Below are 24,094 nucleotides of genomic sequence, written 5' to 3'. Positions count from 1 at the left end.
TACATACATATATACATACATACATACATACATACATACATACATACATACATACAGGAGGAGAAGAAGGCTCTATACCCCACAGACTTCTTGTTCATCCTCGGAACACACAGGTACGTAGGGCATAACCAAGTCCGCCAGGCAGGAAGGAGCCAGTCCATGAACAATTTTATAACCCAACAATAAAACTTTAAAATCCGATCTGGCAGAAACCGGTAGCCAATGAAGGGATGCCAGAATGGGAGTAATGTGGTCAAACCTTCTACTTTGTGTCAAAAGTCTGGCAGCAGCATTCTGTACCAACTGAAGTCCTCGAATGCTAAACTGCGGCAGGCCAGAAAATAAAGCATTACAATAATCCAGTCTGGAAGAAATAAACGCATGTATCAAAGTCTCAGCATCAGCCATAGACAGGATGGGACGAATCCTCGCCACATTTCGCAGATGAAAGAAGGCAGTCCTCGTAATGTCTCTAACGTGGGGGCCAAAAGACAATGTAGGATCAAAAAGTACTCCAAGATTCCTCAATTTGTCCATATAATGCACAACACACGAACCAAAATTAAGCGCCAACTGGTCAAAATGATGCCGATGTCTGGCTGGACCAAGAACCATCATTTCAGTCTTATCAGAATTCAAGAGTAGGAAATTACTAGACAACCAACTTCTCACAGATATAAGGCAATCTTCCAAGGCTTTTATATGGGCAAGATTACCAGCAGTTACTGGCAGGTACAACTGAGTATCATCAGCATAGCAATGAAAGGCAATCCCGTAATGCTGCAGAATATGCCCAAGGGGCGCTATATAAAGTGAGAAAAGCAAGGGGCCTAATACAGACCCCTGTGGAACTTTGCTATTATAACATAGATAATGAAAGAATAAATGCCAATAATAAGAAGTACACTACAGCAATGCACAAAATCCCAAATTAATGAGCTGATAAGACTGAAAAAAGTGTAACTTATACTCAGTGGTGTCAAAAGTACACACATTTGTTACTTAAGTAGAAGTATAGATACTGCAGTTTAAAAACACTCTGGTAAAAGTTGAAGTATCAACTTGACCTCTTTACTCAAGTAAAAGTGAAAAAGTATGTGCTCCAAAACCTACTTAAAGTTTAAAAGTATAAAGTAACCTTTAAAAAAAAAAAAAAAAAAAAAGGTAGATGCCACTATATGAATTGAAAGCTTAATTTAAAAACTGATTCGTTCTACATGTGGCCCAAGACCCAAAACCCCAAATTACCCCCCAACACCACCTGCACGAAAATGTTTCAATTCTAGAAGCTCTGAAATGCAATCTGGGACTATTCCAGACAATAAACTGCAGTGAGTGCAGCATCCATTTAGTGAAGGAAAAAAAAAACAAAAAAACACAACTTTCCTTATTCAAATTAATTCCAGTAGTATTCTGCTCTTACTAGGATGCAGCAGTTTTCTAGTTTGGCAGATAGTTCTGGAGGAAATCACTGAAGAAATTAACAAACTGAAAATATGGTTTGACTGAAACAAACGGTCATTAAACTTAAATAAGACAGGGATGAAATGGAGGAGTAAGAGTCACTAGGTGTTCACAGGAAACATTTATGTACGTATGTATTTATTTATGTTGGGTGGGCCGCCAGAAGGGGAGGTACTGCTGGCCCACCACCAGAGGGCGCCCTGCCTGAAGTGCGGGCTTCAGGCACGAGAGGGCGCTGCCGCCACGGACACAGCCGGGAGTGACAGCTGTCACTCATTAATTCCTGACAGCTGTCACTCATTCTTCATCATCTCACTCCATAAAACCCAGACGTCATCTCCACCTCATCGCCGAGATATCGTACTTCTTTGGAGGTAATCTTCTCTGCCAGTATTCTGTGATTTCAGGAGGTATTGTTTTGCAGCTGTCAACCAGAGGACCGGCGTGGGTCGCGACTGTTTCGTCCTACGTCTGTCAGATAAGTGGTTAAACAGACGCTGCACGAGTGTGTGTTAGAGGTGGAGGTGGCATTCCCACCGTTGTTGTTACGGGGTGTACACACACCCACACTTGACTGTCTTTGTTCTTCGCCAGCAGTACCAGATCCGACAGTCGGGGACGGTGATCACCTGGGAATTCGGGACTTGGCGGCTCCAGTATTCACCAGGTTCGGTGGCGGCAGAAATCGTGTGGTTCCGGCTCTTCTCAGGACAGATGTCTTCTATCCTTGAGCCTGCCCACACGTCACCTTTGTGGATTGACTGTAATCATATTCTGAGATTGTCTGTGTATTCGTTGTGCACCTTCACAACATTAAATTGTTACTTTTTGGCTCATCTATTGACCGCTCATTTGCGCCCCCTGTTGTGGGTCCGTGTCACTACACTTTCACAACAATTTATGTATGTTCATTGTTAGCTGCTTTTATATTTTCTGTTGTGTTTCTATTCAGAGGTTCTTTTTGCCTCTTTCTCTAGAATTGTATATAATAATAATTAGATTATTAATATATAAACAAAAATAAATTTAAGAAATATTACAATTTGAAAACAAATGCACCCGAACGTGATGAGAGCTGCAATTGCTAAATGCTAACTTTTAATATTGAAAATGCCATAGACATGCTAACGCGTTAGCGTTGCTCCCGTTTTTAAGTTATAAAATACATCTATCAACTGTTTCAGAAGACCATAACAGATCGATTTAACATAGAAAAGGTAAATAATACTCACAGAAGTAAACTCTTTAGGGTTTTAGCGGGGGGAAATTAAGCGAAAGAAAGAAAGAATAAACGAAGCAATGGTCGAAGCATTGCTTCAATCTGCGAACCACTGCTTGGTTCACGGTTCAAAGCAAAGCCGCGCTGCAGAAAAGTTGATTACAGGCGCACGACGTGAAATATATATATATATATATATATATATATATATATATATATATATATATAAACATTAAACTGAAGCCAAAAGTAACGAGGCTGTTTGTTTTAAAAATGTAAGGAATAGAAAGTACAGATACTTGTGTGAAAATGTAATGAGTAGAAGTCAGAAGTAGGCAGAAAAATAAGTAATGGAGTAAAGTATAGATACCTAAAAAGTGTATTTAAGTACAGTAACGAAGTATTTGTACTTCGTTACTTGACACCTCTGCTTATACTTCGATGCACCATCTTCAGGAGGCCTTTTTTTTTTTTTTTTTTTTTTAAATGGGTCCGACTTATACTCTGGAAAATATGGTGTGTGTGTTATATATCCATATCCACACACACACACACACTAATCTTACAAAGACAAATGATACAGTTAAAACAAATGGTAAATGGACTGCATTTATATAGCACTTTTCCCATCTGCATCAGACGCTCAAAGCGCTTTACAAATAATGCCTCACGTTCACCCCGATGTGAGGGTGCTGCCATACAAGGCACTCACTACACACCGGGAGCAACTAGGGTACAAAGAAAACAAGGAACAATCTACAACAGTTGATGAAACTAAGTGATAGTTGTTGTTCTCCATTTATATCTAGTCAATAATGACTGTTATATTACAATTTGTATGACAATGTGCTGTTGTGGCAACACATAAAGCGGCTAAGAAGAAGTACTTAGTATGACCCTCCTAAATAATGAAGAATTTAGCGAGTTGCACACCAAACACCTATTACAAGAGACACCATTTATTCTCATTATATTTAACAACACTTTGTAACGTTTTCTTTTGGATTGCGTTTACGATAATGTTACGTCGTGGCGAGCTGAACCTGTTTAAGCACTAACAAAGCTTCAGGACACAGCTGGACTTAGCGGTGACTAATGCACACTTCAAACACAACTGTACAGATTTCGGGCTGCAAACCCGTTTCTGCTGCAGCACAAGTTTCTACATGTTTAAAACTGCATCCTCACTACTGACAATACTACATGTCATAATAATCTAAACTTGGATCTTCCTCAATATGTGCTTTTCTATATAACCAAGAGATGAGTGACTTCTGGTTTGTTAGTCCAGGTGTTGGGCCTTGCAGATCAACACTGCTGATCCAGTATGATCGGTCCTTCTAACCTCTTCCCTCCTCCACGTAAAAAAGCTCTCATCTTCCAACAGTACACACCACTTTGTCCTGCATCCATTATCATGTTCTCTGCTCCGTTTTCTTCTCATCTATGAAAATTTCACTGTTCCTTGTCTTATTTCAAATAGCCACAAATCACTTTGTGATGGTGACTACTTCTTCCGTGGCGTTTACCGACAGATGGAACTCTCAAAGTGTCATTGCCATCAATATTTTACTTAGAGAAAGTAAATTCTGAAATATCAAAATTATCTCTCAATTTACTCTCGGAGTACAGCTCTTTAAAACATTGTAACAAAATTGTGCTGATGACTGAATTGCTAATTTTATGAGGCCATGAAAGAAAAAAAACAAGCTCAGTAATCTGTCTTTCAAAGTTGATCCATTATTTTGGGATGCCAAATATTGTAAATACCAAATTTGAGCTTTATGCTTCCATTCAGAGCTGATATATTGCCTTCTGAATATCCAAATACAGGTTCAAAATTGGTTCGCGCCATGTTACGGTACCTTACTTTCCACATTTTTTCCCCCACTATGAAGGCATTTGAGCTAGATTAAAAAAAAAAAAAAAGACAAAAAGTTAGTATATCAATATGCTGTCACAAAAAAAAAAAAAAGACGTGGCTGAGCACTTGCCCGCAGGGTCAAAGCATAAAGAGGCTGGAGGCCTATTTTTGACATTCTACGATCATGTTCGATTTTCAAGAGTCAATAATTCAAAAACCCTTCAGGTTATGACCACAATGTTTTACACACCTCGTATAACTAGTACCCCAGATATGTGTATTCTGGACAAACTGCCATTTTTGTGATGCTACAGAATGAAAGATTAGTTCTGTATCCCATTTTTGAAATTTACTACAGTATCTGGGGTGCCCAAATAAGGTGTATTCCAAATTTCAGCTTTACATCTGCATTTTTAGCTGAGATAATGCCTTTTAAAAATGAAAAAAAAAAAGATCAAAATGCATTGGTGAGTGTAAAATAGGATTAAAAAACTACTTGGAATTAAGCAGAAATATTTTGCATGTGGGTACTTATTAAAAAAAAAAAGTGTGAATCCGAGTCAGTGACCCGGGAAGATTTTGGAAAATCTGATGATTTCATATGGAATGACCCATATGCCAGGGCTGTAACGCTTTCACTGTGGAAGTGTTTTGTGGAAGTTCCACAAACAAATGCAGAAGCAGGATATAAGGAACTAGCATGTAGACATATAAGTGAAGCTGTGTGTTTGTGTATTTTTAAAAACAGGTCACTGTGTGCTGGTCCACCAGCTGCTCTCCACCTCACAGACGAAGCAAAATGATGCACACTTTATGTAAATCCAAATTTAACTATTAAAAAAATGCCTTTAGTCCGATCTGATCAGAGTTTTGATAAAGAGAGTGAAAAGCACAGCTGTTTTTCACATGTTCACACACACAACCTGCCCGCTGACTGGATTAAAGTCCTGAAACCTGTAACAAGGTGGAAAAATTAAATAATTACCCGGAAAATCAGTGTAGAAGCAGAAGGCGAGAATGCTTCAAAGCAGCAAACTGAGCAAACTCAGCCGGATTCATCATCACAACCCGCGGAAAACTGTTACCAACAGAAGACATTGTTAGGAAATATTTTAATTCCTTATTGTGGGAATTGCTTGTGAATAAATAGTGTTTTTAAAGACGTCCCTCAATGTTATAATAAGATGCTCTGTGTGCGTCATTTTCATTCACTGAAAACAAGACAAGTTGTCTCTTTTCAGCGGAGAACAGCGCAGTGAGGGAAAAGGTGCTCGTTACACACACACACACGCATTACCAGGACCCTTTATTCAAATAAATTCAGCGTCTCCGGTGTCTCCTGTTGGTTAGTTGTGAAGAACTAAAACAGGTTTTTGCCCTAATCACTTGGCAGGATAAATGTGCACGCTTTATTGAACTATGAACCACTGTGAGTCTCCGCAATGTACCAACCACCCACGTGCACAACGTGATGGAGACTTTCAAATGATCACGCAACCCAAGACCTTCGTCATCAACTCAAGCAATTTGTGAAGAGCAAAGCTTTCACATCAGTTCACAAAGATCTGTATCTGAACTGTGCCACATGAAGAGAGCACTTGACCTGTAAGGCCTCGAGACGCGGGACAAAGTGTCAACACGCGAGACAACAGGACAAACGAACTCCAGTACTTTCACATTATTTGTGCTCATAATAATAGTTATAAACACTAATAATCATGCTAATCATATTCAAGCTAACAAATACTTGATCTGTCATATGTGCAGAGAAGATTTGGGGAATTGTCCATCTTACACACATTTCTTTTAGCACCATGAACCAAAAGCTGCACGACACTCCAGCACTGGCTGGGATTCAAGCCTGAGACTTACCGGTGCCTTGTGCGCCTGAATGCAATACCTCCAGATAGACCTCAAAAGTTGACTCCGGATTCTCCCTGGAACAGAACAGGTACATGTTACAACCCACATCTTGAGTTCATATTCAAGTTTCTTCAAATGCTAAAAAACAAAAACAATCAAACACTGAAGCACCTCACTGCCCCAGAGGAGCCATGTCACTTTACTACAGCGCGGCTCATATTTACAGCGACTTTACACAGTATAATTAGAGCCCGACCAATATATCGGCCGACTCACTATCTATAAGTACTCACTCACTATAAGTACTCACTATCGGCCGAAATTTTGCCGATAGAACGCCAATAATTTCTCATAAACAGAACAGTTACTGAAATAATGTTTGTGTCAGCATTGTAAAATGTCCTTGCACTGTTTGTCCAGTAGATGGAGCTCTGACTCCATTCAACTGAGAGCTGCTTACACCCCTGCTTAAATGTGTTCATCACCGGCCCCCGTAGTTCACCGTCACACTGCACTGATCGGCTGACAAAAGCATACAAGTGAGTTTATAAGGATGTAGTTTGTAATAACTTTGCGATTACATTCAGCCCACATTTCTCCCGTTTCAGTTCAACTCAGTTTGATTAACTCAGTTTATGTAGTAATGTGTCAAATGCGCTTCATTGCGTCGGACACTTTTTATTAAGCCCACGTTGTGTAGACCTTATTTCTAGCATGAAAAACTTTCGTTTACTGCTAAGAGGTTGAAACATTCAGATTCACTGGTCATCTGAAAGGGTTCTGGGAATTACTGCCGTTCGCCATTAACCCTCTGGGGCCGACGCCGTCGTATACGACACCGCTTTACTAAAGTGTAAATAACTTTTTAATGATATGAGATAGAAACTCTTTCTTTTGCTGAAAAGTTAACTCCGCAGACTTTCGATCCACCGTCGGCCATCTTGGTACTCCTCATACAAGATGTGATGACGTGCGCAATGTTAGTGTCCAATTGGAATTGGTTCTCCGTCACATGGTTTTCCAAAATCCAATCGTGGGGCAGATTTACCTCACGTGATATGGCAAAGATCATTTTCAGGAGTGATATCTTACTAGTTGGCCCGTTTGAATAGCCCCCTAACTGCTCCAATTGCATTTTTGCATTTTTTGAACTTGAAAATTCTTCTCTGTTATAAAGTTAATCAATATGAGGACAAAGCTCCAGCTTTGAGCTCATACCTTTTCTGTTAAGGGCCCAAAAAAAGAACATTTTATTCTTTTAAAAAAATAATAATAATATCGGCTGATTTATCGGCTATTGGCAAATCAGCCGATTTATCGATTATCGGCATTTTTTCATCCAAATATTGTTATCGGCATCTGCCTCAAAAAATTCATATTGGTCGGGTTCTAGTATAAATCAGAGAGAGGAAAACAAACGTAAAGGTCCGTCATACTGCAGACATGCATCATAAATGAATAAAAAACTGACTGCAATTTAAATGTCTCAAAACAAAATATTATCAAAATGTTCTCAATATATCCAGTGACTGAGTATTTGGTCATACCAGTAATCGTGAGGGGTGGGGGAGGGATTCCACTCTTAGATAAATCTCGGTATGGGCGCTACTTGATTGTGAATGAATTCACACATACTGAACAAAAATATAAATGCAACACTTTTGTTTTTGCTCCCATTTTTCATGAGCTGAACTCAAAGCTCTAAAACATTTTCTTGATACACAAAAGGCCTATTTCACTCAAATATTGTTAATATTGTTCACAAATCTGTCTAAATATGTGTTAGTGAGCACTTCTCCTTTGCCGAGATAATCCAGCCCACCTCAAAGGTGAGGCAGATCAAGATGCCGATTAGACAACATGATTATTGCACAGGTGTGCCTTAGGCTGGCCACAATATAACACCACTCTGAAATGTGCAGTCTTGCTTTATTGGGGATGGGGGGTGTCAGAAAACCAGTCAGTATCTGGTGTGACCACCACTTGCTTCACGTAGTGCAACACATCTCCTTCATATACGAAGGAGATGTGTTGATTAGATGTGTTGATTATGTGTTGATTTACTCGTACAGTTGATTAGCAGCCAGATCCCTACCTGGCTCTATCTACCACCCTGGGATGGCCATCATACATCATACTGGACTGCAAGTGTTGTTTAGTCCCCTTACATGTAAATAATACCAAAAACCTGCTTGGTCCATGGACTAAACCGTGCTTTGACAGCTTTGTAAGTAATGCTGTTGAACTATGTAATAACACCATTTCCAACAATTAAAGGGCATTGTTAACTTGGTAAAGGAATCCATGCAACCCTCAACTTTAACAAGATTCCCAGTCAGTATCAGCAGATTCTTGACAACAATGTTCAAGAATCAGTGACAAAGTTGAAGTTGCACCGGGGCTGGATCTTTCAACAAGACAACGACCCTAAACACTGCTCAAACTCTACTAAGACATTCATGTAGAGGAACAAGTACAATGTTCTGGAATGGCCACCTCAGACCCCAGACCTGAATATTATTGAAAATCCTTGCTGTGATTTTAAGCAGGCTGTCCATTCTCGATAACCAACAAACCTGAGATATTTTATAAAGAAGAATGGTCCAAAATACCTTTAACCAGAACCTAGACTCTCACTGGAAGCTATAGGAAGCGTTTAGAGGCTGTTATTTGTGCAAGAGGAGGATCTGATAAATATTGATGTATTTTTTCTGTTGGGATGCCCAAATTTATGCACCTGCCTAATTTTGTTTAAGCAATTATTGCACACTTTCTGTAGATACTACGTATAAACTTAATTTCACTTCTCAAATATCACTGTGTTTGTCTCTGTGTAGGCTCCAGGTGGTTTCCATAGTAGAGAAGCTTGAATCTTCAACTGGACTGGGTTGCTTGACGCAAGGACGTTTCGCTTCAAATCGCAGAAGCTTCCTCAGCTAAAATTCTTGCTCTGGTGGTCTGACTTCTGTCTTGACTCTTGTAGAGAATAATCAAGAAGTCACAAAAGCTGGAGTTTTTGTGTTTGTCTGCTATATGATATATTTAACTGAAATTGCCAAACAACCAATGATTTATAAAGGAAAATCATGGAAATCATCAGGGGTGCCCAAACTTTTACATACAACTATCAGTTTTTCCTGATCACAGTGCCAAAGTGGCCAGGCTTGGGCAGCCTTCAACGAGGTCAAGCGGCTACTTTGTGGCAACAAAGGTTTCAGATATGGACTTTATCTGGCGAAGCCACACATCACGTACAAGGGTGTGGAGAAGGAGTTTACCTGAGCACCAGATGACACTAAACAATATGTCCCAAGTAAAATAATGCAGATACTGTTATTCTAATGTTGATATTGGTGGGAGTTATTTACCTTTCTGAATTTACTTTCGTATCCGTTTGCTCTGTTGTATCTCCGAGTTGTTCATGTTTTATTGTGGAGAACTTTTTTGCGCTGTATTACACTGCTGTCTCCATAGTTCTGTGTTTATATGGGGACTTTGGGTCCCCATATAAGTCCATCTCAGGTCTTTATGACTGTTTTGCATTTTCCCATTTTCCTAAAGGTCTAGTACCACTGTCGACCTTGGCATGGCAGGACCAGGCACATCTCTTCGATTCATTAGCTGGAATATCAAGGTCATAGGTCATCCTGTCAAAAGATCAAAAGTTTTTTCCCCACCTGAAACACTTAAAAACTTCTGAGGTGTTCTTACAGGAGACCATCTTCAGATTAAAAGATCACAAAAGGTTACACTGCCCTTGGGTCAGTCAGGTTTTTCACTCAGACTTTAATTTTAAATCAAGAGGTTTTGCTATTTTGATTAATAAAACAGCACAGTTTTCGGCCACTGATCTTACAGCTGATAAATACGGAAGATATGTGATAGTTGTTGGAATGTTATGGCAGACAAAAGGTTCTGTCGGTCAACGTATATGGTCCAAACTTTGACGATGCCGAGTTTGCAAATAGATTGCTGAGCAGCCTCCCGTTTTTGAATTCTCATTTGTTAATTTTAGGGGGAGATTTAACTTGTGTCTTTGACCCAGCATTGGATCGATCCAATCCCCGTAATATAAATAAATCAATGGCTCAAGCATTTACTGATTTCATGATGCTGAATGGTCTTATTGACCAATGGACATCCCGAAACCCAGCCAGTAAAATATTTTTCTTTTCCAAGGTGCGTCTTTCTTACTCCAGAACTGATTTTTTTTTTTTAATCGATCAAACTCTCAATTCAAGTGTAGTTTCTTCTGATTATTTGAGTATAATAATATCAGACCACACACCATTATTATTGGGTATTCAGTTGACTTCCTTCAAACGTAGCTGGCCTTTGTGGCAGTTTAATTCACTTTTATTGGCAGATTAGGACTTTTGTGATTTTATTTCTAATTGAATTGATGAGTTTTTGTTGTTTAATAAGAATGACTTTTCTTCATATTCACTGTTATGGGAGACACTTAAATCTTACCTCAGAGGGCAAATAATTTATTACAATGCATTTTCTAATAAAATACATAACTCTAGGCCTATTGAACTTACAACTGCCATTGCTAATCTTTTTCAAAGATATGCCATAAATCCATCACCGGAATTATTCAACAATCAGAAATTTCAACTAGAGAGGTTGAGCGCTTATTGTTACATAATCGAGGGTCATATTATGAATATGGCGATAAAGCAAGCCATTTATTGGTACATCAATTGCAGCATCAGGCAAGCTCTCGTATAACATCTAGTATACAAAATACCCAATACATAACTATGACCGATCCATTGAAATTAATGTCAGTTTTAAATCATTTTATTCTTCTTTATATGCATCTTAATTTCCTACAGATAGCAATAAAATGGATGAATTTCTTTATGGCCTTTCTAATCCTATTACTGACTTAGATGCTGCCAAGAGCATGGGCTCCCCACTCTGCCTTGTTGAAGTAATAAATTCAATCAAAGCAATGTAATCAAACAATGCCCCTGGCCCTGGTGGGTTTTACATTGAATTTTATAAAAAGTTTATTGAAAAATTGGCACTACTACTTTTGGCTATGTTTAGAGAATCATTAGAACGCAATACTTTACCACCAACACTGACATAGGCTACTATAGTTTTACTTTATAAAAAGGACAAAGATCCAACCTTACATGGTTCTTATAGATCACTGTCGTTAAATGCTGATGTAAAGGTGTTAGCCAAGTTGATTGCTTCTCGTTTGGAGAAAGTTCTCCTTTTGGTTATATCTGAACAGCAAAATGGTTTTATCAAAGGGTGTCAATTATTTATTAATACACGCACACTTTTCAATGTGATCCATTTAAAGCATTCTTCTGATTTACCTGTAATAGTAATTTCCCTTGATGCTGAAAAAGCTTTTGACAGGGTGAAGTGGGAGTAGTTGTTTAAGGATTTGAGCAAGTTCAGACTTGGTGATAAATTTGTTTCTTGGATTCACCTCCTATATGCATCCCCCAAAGCTAGTGTCCCTACCAATGATATATTCTCCAATTATTTTCCTCTTAAACGTGGAACACGCCAAGGCTGACCGTTATCGCCTTTGCTCTTCACTATTGCTATTGAGCCTCTTTCCATCGCATTCTTCCTCTTCATTTAGTGGCATTGTTCGAAATGGGACTGAACCCAAATTGTCTTTATATGCGGACGATCTATTATATGTATCAAATCCTGTTAATTTTATCCACATGGTCTTCAGTATTTAAAATAATTCAGCAACTTTTCAGGCTATAAATTGAATTTGGAGAAAAGTGAATGCTTTCCCATAAATACTGCTGCTTGTGGTTTTAAACAATCTGACTTACCTTTTAAACTTAGTCTCACAGGATTAAAGCATTTTGGTATAAATGTGATGTTCTTTATCTGGCCTTGCTTCAGCTATTTTCTCTCCTCTTATTACAAAAATAACTTCTGACATTCACAGGTGGTGTAATCTTCCTCTCACTCTCAGGTAGAATTAATGTTGTCAAGATGAATATATTACCAAAAAAAATTAATTTCAGTCTAATTACTCTTTTTATGCCAAAAATCTTTTTTTGATTCCTTGGACAAAATAATTTGTGGTTTCAGTTGGAATGGGAAACCTCATAGAGGTCGTAAAACTTTACTGCAAAGATGTAAACTCAGTGGGGGACTTGCATTGCACAATTTTCAGTCATATTACTGGGCTGCTCTCATACAAAAACTTTGTTATTGGTTAAAATTATCTAGTTCTCCTTAGTGCAGATTTGAACTATCATCTCGTACTGGGTCTTCATTACCTGGTCTAATTTTTTCTCCTTTGCCTATTAAACCCTCGTTATATACAAATAATCAAGTCGTTCTTAATGCATTGAAAATCTGGTTTCAGTTTAGACATCTTTTTAAATTTGTTGCTGCCTCTTCGTGTCCTTTAACTAACAATCATTTGTTTCCTCCGTCTCTTTCAGATCCATCATTTTCAGTTTGGTATAAAGGGGCATAAAACAAGAAATCTATGCATATCTGGGGTATCTGATAGTTTTGCTAATTTATCTTCCAAATATAATTTACCTGGTACGCATTTGTTTCGTTATTTACAAATTCGGAATTTTGTCTCTAAAAGTTTCCCAAATTTTCCCTCTGCACCTCCTGAACAGCCCTGGGGAAAAAAAAAATGCTCTCACATTATCCACATCAGAAATGACTGATATCAAAATTTATCATTTTATTTTAACCTTAAGTATTGATTCAAGTGTCAAAATTAATAAAGCATGGGAAAAAGAGTTGGGAATACAACTGAGCGAAGAGCTCTGGGAAGATGCCATTGAAAGAGGTCCTCAGCCACATCTTCAACATGAGCCTCAGCCTGGGGGTGGTCCCCACCCTGTGGAAGACCTCCTGTGTGGTTCCGGTTCCCAAAACACCGCACACCAAGGAACCGGACCACTACAGACCAGTTGCCCTGACATCCCACTTCATGAAGACCATGGAACAGCTCGTCCTGTCTACACCTCTGCACCGTGGTGAGCGACACCCGAGACCCATTGCAGTTCGCCTACAGGCCCAACATCGGGGTAGATGACGCTGTCATCTACCTACTGCAAGGAGTGCTCACCCACCTGGAGACCGGCGGGAGCGCTGTAAGAGTCATGTTCTTTGATTTCTCCAGCTCTTTCAACACTATCAGACCGGCACTGCTGTGGGGGAAGCTGGAGGACGTACGTGTGGATGGACACCTCACTGCATGGACCATCAACTACCTCACTGACCGCCCACAGTACGTGCGGCTGCGCGGCTGTCAGTCTGAGGTGGTAAGGTGCAGCACCGAGGCCCCCCAGGGCACCGTCCTCTCACCTTTCCTCTTCACCCTCTACACCTCGGACTTCACCTACAACACAGATAACTGCCACCTCCAGAAGTTCTCTGATGACTCCGTCATTGTGGGTCGCGTGTCTGAGGGGAACGAGCTGGAGTACGGGTCGGTCATCACAGAATTCGTGGACTGGTGTGAGCACAACCACTTGTGTCTCAACACCAGTAAGACGAAGGAGATGGTGATCGACTTCAGGAGGAAACCACCACCTCACCCACCAGTGAACATCCAGGGGGAGGACATAAAGACTGTGGACATAAAGACTGTGGACAAATACCTGGGTGTTCACCTTAACAGCAAACTGGACTGGACTCGCAACATCGACGCCCTGTACAAAAAAGGTCAGTCGCCTCCACCTCCTGAGGAGACTGAGATCCTTTGGAGTGAGAAGGCCTCTGCTTAAGACTTTCTACAACTCTGTCGTAGCCTCAGGTCTCCTCTATGCTGTCGTCTGTTGGGCCCCGGGCAGCACAGAGCGGGAGAAAAAAAGACTGCACAAGCTGGTCAGGAAGTCCAGCTCTGTCCTGGGCTGTCCTCTGGAGTCTCTGGAGGAGGTGGAAGCGAGGAGGGTGTTAACCAAGTTCAAATCCATTATGAACAACTCCTCTCACCCTCTGCACAGGACTGCAGTGGAGCTGAGCAGCTCCTTCAGTGACAGACTGTGCAACCTCAGTGCAAGATGGAACGATACCGCAGGTCGTTCCTCCCTGCTGCTGTCAGGCTGTACAATAACACTGTAAAATAACCACATGTCCAATAACCACCATATGTCCACAAATCATGTGCAATAACAACTCGTTTACAATCCCAGCACTAATGTCACCTTACCACATCTATACTCCATTTCACATATTGTAAAGAAGATGCTCCTATCTCCCTGTCAATCCCAATCATGTTTATATATATGCATGTATATGTGTATAGGTATGTGTGTGCACGTGTGTGTGTATTATACATATACACACACATATACATATACATATACACACACATATACATATACACACACATATACATATACACACACATATACATATACATATACACACACATATATATACTCAACAAAAATATAAACGCAACACTTTTGGTTTTGCTCCCATTTTGTATGAGATGAACTCAAAGATCTAAAACTTTTTCCACATACACAATATCACCATTTCCCTCAAATATTGTTCACAAACCAGTCTAAATCTGTGATAGTGAGCACTTCTCCTTTGCTGAGATAATCCATCCCACCTCACAGGTGTGCCATATCACGATGCTGATTAGACACCATGATTAGTGCACAGGTGTGCCTTAGACTGCCCACAATAAAAGGCCACTCTGAAAGGTGCAGTTTTGTTTTATTGGGGGGGGACAGTCAGTATCTGGTGTGACCACCATTTGCCTCATGCAGTGCAACACATCTCCTTCGCATAGAGTTGATCAGGTTGTCAATTGTGGCCTGTGGAATGTTGGTCCACTCCTCTTCAATGGCTGTGCGAAGTTGCTGGATATTGGCAGGAACTGGTACATGCTGTCGTATACGCCGGCCCAGAGCATCCCAAACATGCTCAATGGGTGACATGTCCGGTGAGTATGCCGGCCATGCAAGAACTGGGACATTTTCAGCTTCCAAGAATTGTGTACAGATCCTTGCAACATGGGGCCGTGCATTATCCTGCTGCAACATGAGGTGATGTTCTTGGATGTATGGCACAACAATGGGCCTCAGGATCTCATCACGGTATCTCTGTGCATTCAAAATGCCATCAATAAAATGCACCTGTGTTCTTCGTCCATAGACGCCTGCCCATACCATAACCCCACCACCACCATGGGCCACTCGATCCACAACATTGACATCAGAAAACCGCTCACCCACACGACGCCACACACGCTGTCTGCCATCTGCCCTGGACAGTGTGAACCGAGATTCATCCGTGAAGAGAACACCTCTCCAACGTGCCAAACGCCAGTGAATGTGAGCATTTGCCCACTCAAGTCGGTTACAACGACGAACTGGAGTCAGGTCGAGACCCCGATGAGGACGACGAGCATGCAGATGAGCTTCCCTGAGCCGGTTTCTGACAGTTTGTGCAGAAATTCTTTGGTTATGCAAACCGATTGTTCCAGCAGCTGTCCGAGTGGCTGGTCTCAGACGATCTTGGAGGTGAACATGCTAGATGTGGAGGTCCTGGGCTGGTGTGGTTACATGTGGTCTGCAGTTGTGAGGCTGGTTGGATGTACTGCCAAATTCTCTGAAACACCTTTGGAGATGGCTTATGGTAGAGAAATGAACATTCAATACATGAGCAACAGCTCTGGTTGACATTCCTGCTGTCAGCATGCCAATTGCACGCTCCCTCAAATCTTGCGACATCTGTGGCATTGTGCTGTGTGATAAAACTGCACCTTTCAGAGTGGCCTTTTATTGTGGGCAGTCTAAGGCACACCTGTGTACTAATCATGGTGTCTAATCAGCATCTTGATATGGCACATCTGTGAGGTGGGATGGATTATCTCAGCAAAGGAGAAGTGCTCACTATCACAGATTTAGACTGGTTTGTGAACAATATTTGAGGGAAACAGTGATATTGTGTATGTGGAAAAAGTTTTAGATCTTTGAGTTCATCTCAAACAAAATGGGAGCAAAACCAAAAGTGTTGCGTTTATATTTTTGTTGAGTGTATATATATATATATATATATATATATATATATATATATATATATATATATATATATATATATATATATATATATATATATATATATGTGTGTGTGTGTGTGTGTGTACACACATATACATACATATATACAGTGAGGAAAATAAGTATTTGAACACCCTGTGATTTTGCAAGTTCTCCCACTTAGAAATCATGGAGGGGTCTGAAATTTTCATCTTAGGTGCATGTCCACAGTGATCTAAAAAAAAATTCCAGAAATCACAATGTATGATTTTTTAATAATTTATCTGTATGTTACTGCGGCCAATAAGTATTTGAACACCTGTGAAAATCAATGTTAATATTTGGTACAGTAGCCTTTGTTTGCAATTACAGAGGTCAAACGTTTCCTGTAGTTCTTGACCAAGTTTTCACACACTGCAGCAGTGATTGTGGTCCACTCCTCCATACAGATCTTCTCTAAATCTTTCAGGTTTGGAGTTTCAGCTCCCTCCAAAGATTTTCTATTGAGTTCAGGTCTGGAGACTGTCCAGGCCACTCCAGGACCTTGAAATGCTTCTTACAGAGCCCCTCCTTAGTTGCCCTGGCTGTGTGTTTGGGGTCATTGTCATGCTGGAAGACCCAGCCATGACCCATCTTCAATGCTCTTACGGATGGAAGGAGGTGGTTTGCCAAAATCTCAGAATACATGACCCCATCCATCCTCCCTTCAATATGGTGCAGTCATCCTGTCCCCTTTGCAGAAGAACACCCCCAGAGTATGATGTTTCCACCCCATGCTTTATGGTTGGGATGGTTTTCTTGGGGTTGTTCTAATCCTCTAAACATGGTAAGTGGAGTTGATTCAAAAAAGCTCTATTTTGGTCTCATCTGACCACATGACCTTCTCCCATGCCTCCTCTGGATTATCCAGATGGTTACTGGTGAACTTCAAACGGGCCTGGACATGTGCTGGCTTGAGCAGGGGGACCTTGCTGCCCTGCAGGATTTTAAACCATGACAGCATCATGTGTTACTAATGTAATCTTTGTGACTGTGGTCCCAGCTCTCTTCAGGCCATTGACCAGGTCCTCCTGTATAGTTCTGAGCTTTCTCAGAATCATCCTTACCCCACAAAGTGAGATCTTGCATGGAATCCCAGACCGAGGAAGATTGACAGTCATCTTGTGTTTCTTCCACTTTCTAATAAATAATCATAACAGTTGCTGTCTTCTACCAAGCTGCTTGCCTGTTGTCCTGTAGTCCATCCCAGCCTTGTGCAGGTCTACAGTTTTGTCCCTGGTGTCCTTAGACAGCTCTTTGGTCTTGGCTATGGTGGACAGGTTGGAGTGTGATTGATTGAGTGTGTAAACAGGTGTCTTTTATACAGGTAACAAGTTCAAACAGGTGCAATTAATACAGGTAAAGAGTGCAGAATAAGAGGGCTTCTTAAAGTAGACCTGCATTGAAATAAATGTGGTCAGATCTCAGAAAGAAATAGCTGATATGTAATATGATATGTGATAAGACCCTTATGAATGCAGTAAAGTAAATCTGTAAGCCCAAATTTGTAATTCAGCGGAGAAATCTTCGTTTAAAAATGACAAATTTGCAGCTAAAATTTAGCCCTCCGTGAAAACAGTTTGTACATCCGGGTCATTTCCATGACACTGGGGAGAAGACGACGCCCTCGCGCCTTCAGTCCAATCAAAAAAAAAAAAAAAGCCTTCAGTCCGATCCCACATTGAAATTGATTTTATCTGTTAGTAATGTTACTGTTATACACATCCGGATTTCAATATCCAAAAGTAAGCTGCAAAGAATGCGAGATACAGCTCTGCATGCTCAGATCAGCGGCGACATCGACAGCGGGCGACGTTCTTCTCCGTTCTTCTCTGTTTTGATGTGGAGCGGCCAGTAACACCTGTTGCCCGCAAGGACAGACTTCTTGCAGCAAAATCCGCAGCGCCGCACGGTCTCGGTAATCGGAGCCACAGAGCTCCGTGGCGACAGAGAGGTTTATATCTTTTTAATGACTTGAATTCTTTGCAGGTCCCGCATCCGTACCCCGCGACGATATCACCGGAGGCTAAAGACAGTACATTTTAAATGCGACACCACTCAATCAAATGGGCGTATGGAAAAAGTCCCCAAAAATCATTTTCAAGCAACAATAAAAGAAATGTATACTCACCAAACGTACCGCAAGACAGCGGAGGTCGGTCTTGAAGTCCTGAGCGATTTCTCTCACCAGGCGCTGGAAGGGCAGCTTGCGGATCAGCAGCTCGGTGCTCGAGGACCACAATGTAAATAAGCATCCGTATTGGAAGCATTCTTGTGTTATCCTCTGCGGTATTTTTATGTATTGTTATATAATTTTATTGCCAAATAAAATAAAATTCTGGGAGCAGTGGATTTCTGTTAGCGGCGGATCTCTCACAGCGCCATGGTGCCGTGAGGCTTCTTCATGCTGACGTTGAAACTTCTGCAATTGTTCGCCAAATGCACGAAGTGTAATCACAGCGGCCACTGCGTTGTAATCCAGAATGGCCACGGGACACAAAATGACGTGACCGATACGTCACATGAAAACCCTCTATAAGACAATAAAAAGTTGCTTTTGTAAGAGATGCAAACTGACGTAAATCCACAAATTACAGTTGGCGCGCACAATGCATGCTGGGATAGGGTCTTTTCTCTGACGTCTCGGCAGCGTCCCGGATGTGCTGACAGTTTTGCGGAGGGCTAAATTTTACCTGTAAATTTGTCATTTTTAAACTAAGATTTCTCCGCTGAATGACAGATCTGGGCTTGTAGATTTACTTTACTACATTCAGAAGGATCTTATATGTAAATATAAGTCATTTTTTGGTCCAAAGATCTGACTGCATTTATTTCAATGCAGGTCTACTTTAAAGAAAAATTAACAGGTCTGTGTGAGCCAGAATTCTTGCTGGTTGGTAGGGGGTCAAATACTTATTTGCAGCAGTAACATACAAATAAATTATTTAAAAAAAAAAATATATATATATATATATATATATATATATATATATATATATATATATATATATATATATATATATATATATATATATATATATATATATATTGTGATTTCCGGATTTTTTTTTTTTTTTTTTTTAATTATGTCTCTCACAGTGGACATGCACCTAAGATAAAAATGTCTGACCCCTCCATGATTTCTAAGTAGGAGAACTTGCAAAAACACAGGGTGTTCAATACTGATTTGCCTCACTGTACGTATATACGAGGGCTGTCAATAAAGTAAGGGTCCTTTTTATTTTTTTCAAAAACTATATGGATTTCATTCATATGTTTTTACGTCAGACATGCTTGAACCCTCGTGCGTATGCGTGAGTTTTTCCACGCCTGTCGGTGACGTCATTCGCCTGTGAGCACTCCTTGCACTCCAGCCCCTCGTCGGAATTCCTTTGTCTGAGAAGTTGCTGAGTGACTGGCGCGTTGTTTGATCAAAATTTTTTCTAAACCTGTGAGACACATCGAAGTGGACACGGTTCGAAAAATTAAGCTGGTTTTCAGTGAAAATTTTAACGGCTGATGAGAGATTTTGAGGTGATTCTGTCGCTTTAAGGACTTCCCACGGTGCGAGACGTCGCTCAGCGCTCTCAGCCGCCGTCGTCAGCCTGTTTCAAGCTGAAAACCTCCACATTTCAGGCTCTATTGATCCAGGACGTCGTGAGAGAACAGAGAAGTTTCAGAAGAAGTCGGTTTCAGCATTTTATCCGGATATTCCACTGTTAAAGGAGATTTTTTTAATGAAAGACGTGCGGACGGGTGCGTCGGGACGCAGCCGACGCGGTGCGGCGGCACAGGAAAAACACCTCCGTGTTGATAACCATTTGTAAAATCCAGGCGGCTTTTGATGGCTTTCAGTGGAGTGAGTATATGAGAAATTGTTTAACAGCAGGACATGTTCCAACTTGTCCTTAAGGCTTTTAACAGAGGTGTTTTTCCTGTGGCGGAGCGTCGCGGCGGCTGCGTCCCGACGCGCGGACCCGTCCGCACGTCTTTCATTAAAAAAATCTCCTTTAACAGTGGAATATCCGGATAAAATGCTGAAACCGACTTCTTCTGAAACTTCTCTGTTCTCTCACGATGTCCTGGATCAATAGAGCCTGAAATGTGGAGGTTTTCAGCTTGAACAGGCTCACGACGGCGGCTGAGAGCGCTGAGCGACGTCTCGCACCGTGGGAAGTCCTTAAAGCGACAGAATCACCTCAAAATCTCTCATCAGCCGTTAAAATTTTCACTGAAAACCAGCTTAATTTTTCGAACCGTGTCCACTTCGATGTGTCTCACAGGTTTAGAAAAAATTTTGATCAAACAACGCGCCAGTCTCTCAGCAACTTCTCAGACAAAGGAATTCCGACGAGGGGCTGGACGACTCCTCCCACAAGGAGTGCTCACAGGCGAATGACGTCACCGACAGGCGTGGAAAAACTCACGCATGCGCACAAGGGTTCAAGCATGTCTGACGTAAAAACATATGAATGAAATCCATATAGGTTTTGAAAAAAATAAAAAGGACCTTTGCTTTATTGACAGACCTCGTATATATATATATATATATATATATATATATATATATATGAATTTGGTAAGATTATAATTCACGTCGGCAGTAATGACACCCAGTTACGCCAACTGGAGGTCACTAAAATTAACATTGAATCAGTGTGTAACTTTGCAAACACAATGTCGGACTCTGTAGTTTTCTCTGGGCCCTTCCCCAATCGGACCGGGAGTGACATGTTTAGCCGCATGTTCTCCTTGAATTGCTGGCTGTCTGAGTGGTGTCCAAAAAATGAGGTGGGCTTCACAGATAATTGGCAAAGCTTCTGGGGAAAACCTGGTCTTGTTAGGAGAGACGGCATCCATTCCACTTTGGATGGAGCAGCTCTCATCTCTAGAAATCTGGCCAATTTTATTAAACCCTCTAAATCGTGACTATCCAGGGTTGGGACCAGGAAGCCGAGTTGTAGTCTTACACACCTCTCTGCAGCTTCTCTCCCCCTGCCATCCCCTCAATACCCCATCCCCGTAGAGACGGTGCCTGCTCCCAGACCACCAATAACCAGCAAAAATCTATTTAAGCATAAAAATTCAAAAAGAAAAAAATAATATAGCACCTTCAACTGCACCACAGACAAACAGTTAAATGTGGTTTATTAAACATTAGGTCTCTCTCTTCTAAGTCCCTGTTAGTAAATGATATAATAATTGATCAACATATTGATTTATTCTGCCTTACAGAAACCTGGTTACAGCAGGATGAATATGTTAGTTTAAATGAGTCAACACCCCCAAGTCACACTAACTGTCAGAATGCTTGTAGCACGGGTCAAGGAGGAGGATTAGCAGCAATCTTCCATTCCAGCTTATTAATTAATCAAAAACCCAGACAGAGCTTTAATTCATTTGAAAGTTTGACTCTTAGTCTTGTCCATCCAAATTGGAAGTCTCAAAAACCAGTTTCATTTGTTATTATCTATCGTCCACCTGGTCGTTACTGTGAGTTTCTCTGGGAATTTTCAGACCATTTGTCTGACTTAGTGCTTAGCTCAGATAAGATAATTATAGTGGGTGATTTTAACAACCACATAGATGCTGAGAATGACAGCCTCAACACTGCATTTAATCTATTATTAGATTCAGTTGGCTTCGCTCAAAATGTAAATGAGTCCACCCACCATTTTAACCGCACTTTAGATCTTGTTCTGACATATGGCATAGAAATTGAAGACTTAACAGTATTCCCTGAAAACCCCCTGTTGTCTGATCATTTCTTAATAACATTTACATTTACTCTGATGGACTACCCAGCAGTGGGGAATAAGTTTCATTACAGTAGAAGTCTTTCTGAAAGCGCTGTAGCTAGGTTTAAGGATATGATTCCTTCTTTGTTATGTTCTTCAATGCCATATACCAACACAGTGCAGAGTAGCGACCTAAACTCTGTAAGTGAGATAGATTATCTCATCAATAGCTTTACATCCTCATTGAGGACAACTTTGGATGCTGTAGCTCCTCTGAAAGAGAGAGCCTTAAATCAGAAGTGCCTGACTCCGTGGTATAACCCACAAACTTGCAGCTTAAAGCAGATAACCCGTAAGTTGGAGAAGAAATGGCGTCTCACTAATTTAGAAGATCTTCATTTAGCCTGGAAAAAGAGTATGTTGCTCTATAAAAAAGCCCTCCGTAAAGCTAGGACATCTTACTATTCATCACTAATTGAAGAAAATAAGAACAACCCCAGGTTTCTTTTCAGCACTGTAGCCAGGCTGACAAAGAGTCAGAGCTCTATTGAGCCGAGTATTCCTTTAACTTTAACTAGTAATAACTTCATGACTTTCTTTGCAAATAAAATTTTAACTATTAGAGAAAAAAATATTTATAACCATCCCAAAGACATATCTTTATGTTCGGCTGCCTTCAGTAATGCTGGTATTTGGCTAGACTCTTTCTCTCCGATTGTTCTGAGTTTTCATTAGTTACTTCCTCCAAACCATCAACATGTCTATTAGACCCCATTCCTACCAGGCTGCTCAAGGAAGCCCTATCATTAATTAATGCTTCGATCTTAAATATGATCAATCTATTGTTGTGTGGCTGGGGGGGCCTGGCTGCCTTTTGTTTCTGTTTTCTGTCCTGTCTTTTGTTTTTCCTTCCAGGTGGCTTGCATTTGGGACTGAGTGGCTGTGTAGCTGAGTTTATCAGGACCTCACCCTGATCACCTGAGGCTGATCACCTGCGGCTCGTCAGGACTCACAGCTGTGGTGCATCTACAATGGATTGGAACATGGTGGCATTTAAGACTGGAGTACACAGTGTGTATTTGCCAGAGACTTGACCTTGTGACCAGACGGGTGAGATCGTCGTCTCAAGAGCCATCTCATCATCAGTGGATGCAGAGAACGTCCAGGTTTGATGCATGGTCTGTGAAAAGAGGGGGTGAGGTCTCACGCTCGTCAGCACACTTCCTGAGGTACGTTAGATTTTGTGACTAACATTTATACAGTCAGTAAATGTGGTGTCCCTTACACCTTATTATATTGAGCTGTATGTTGGTCGTTTAAATCAGCTTCCACTGCAGTGGAGTTTTTTGTGAACAGGGTGTTCTATGCCTGCAGGGTGGGAAGCTGATTTGCAATTAAGCCAGGAAGTGTTTGCTGTTTGTACACCTTTGAGTGGTCTCGCTGTGTGTTGAGTGTGGACTCACATAATGATTCCTTCTTTCACAGACTCGGTTTGTCGCGGCCACCTGGGGGGTGTCGGCGGGGTCCTTGGGTCCGAATTGGTTCTGGCTCCGGACCGTTGGCGCTGCTGGGAGCGCACCGCAAAACCACCACGCCAGACCGCGCACTTTTATATTTTTTTCACATCACTGTTATGTTTATTAAACTCTGTTATCCTTTGTACCGTGCTCTGCTTATTTTATACTGGGTCCTTCAAACGCTGGTCAGTTCTCCGGGCTGCGTCCGACACATAACATCTATCTTTATTAGTTGGCTATGTACCACAGGCTTTTAAGGTGGCAGTAATTAAACCATTACTTAAAAAGCCATCACTTAACCCAGCTATCTTAGTTAATTATAGGCCAATCTCCAACCTTCCTTTTCTCTCAAAAATTCTTGAAAGGGT

At 40.9% G+C, this 24,094-nt stretch overlaps 1 protein-coding gene across 1 annotated transcript in view; it reads right to left on the bottom strand.

Moving 5' to 3' along the window:
• LOC117529142 (DENN domain-containing protein 1A-like) overlaps positions 1 to 24,094 on the bottom strand; it is a 129,963-nt gene that overhangs the window by 94,475 nt on the left and 11,394 nt on the right. Inside the window, exon 2 of the mRNA XM_034191840.1 lies at positions 6,420 to 6,484. Within this exon, the coding sequence (XP_034047731.1) occupies positions 6,420 to 6,484 (65 nt within the window). The remainder of the gene's footprint in view (positions 1 to 6,419; positions 6,485 to 24,094) is intronic.

Source organism: Thalassophryne amazonica, chromosome 17 (assembly GCF_902500255.1).
Source record: "Thalassophryne amazonica chromosome 17, fThaAma1.1, whole genome shotgun sequence".
Classification (NCBI taxonomy): domain Eukaryota; kingdom Metazoa; phylum Chordata; class Actinopteri; order Batrachoidiformes; family Batrachoididae; genus Thalassophryne; species Thalassophryne amazonica.
The sequence above is the reverse complement of the archived record's forward strand: the minus strand, read 5'-3'. Positions and strand labels throughout refer to the sequence as shown.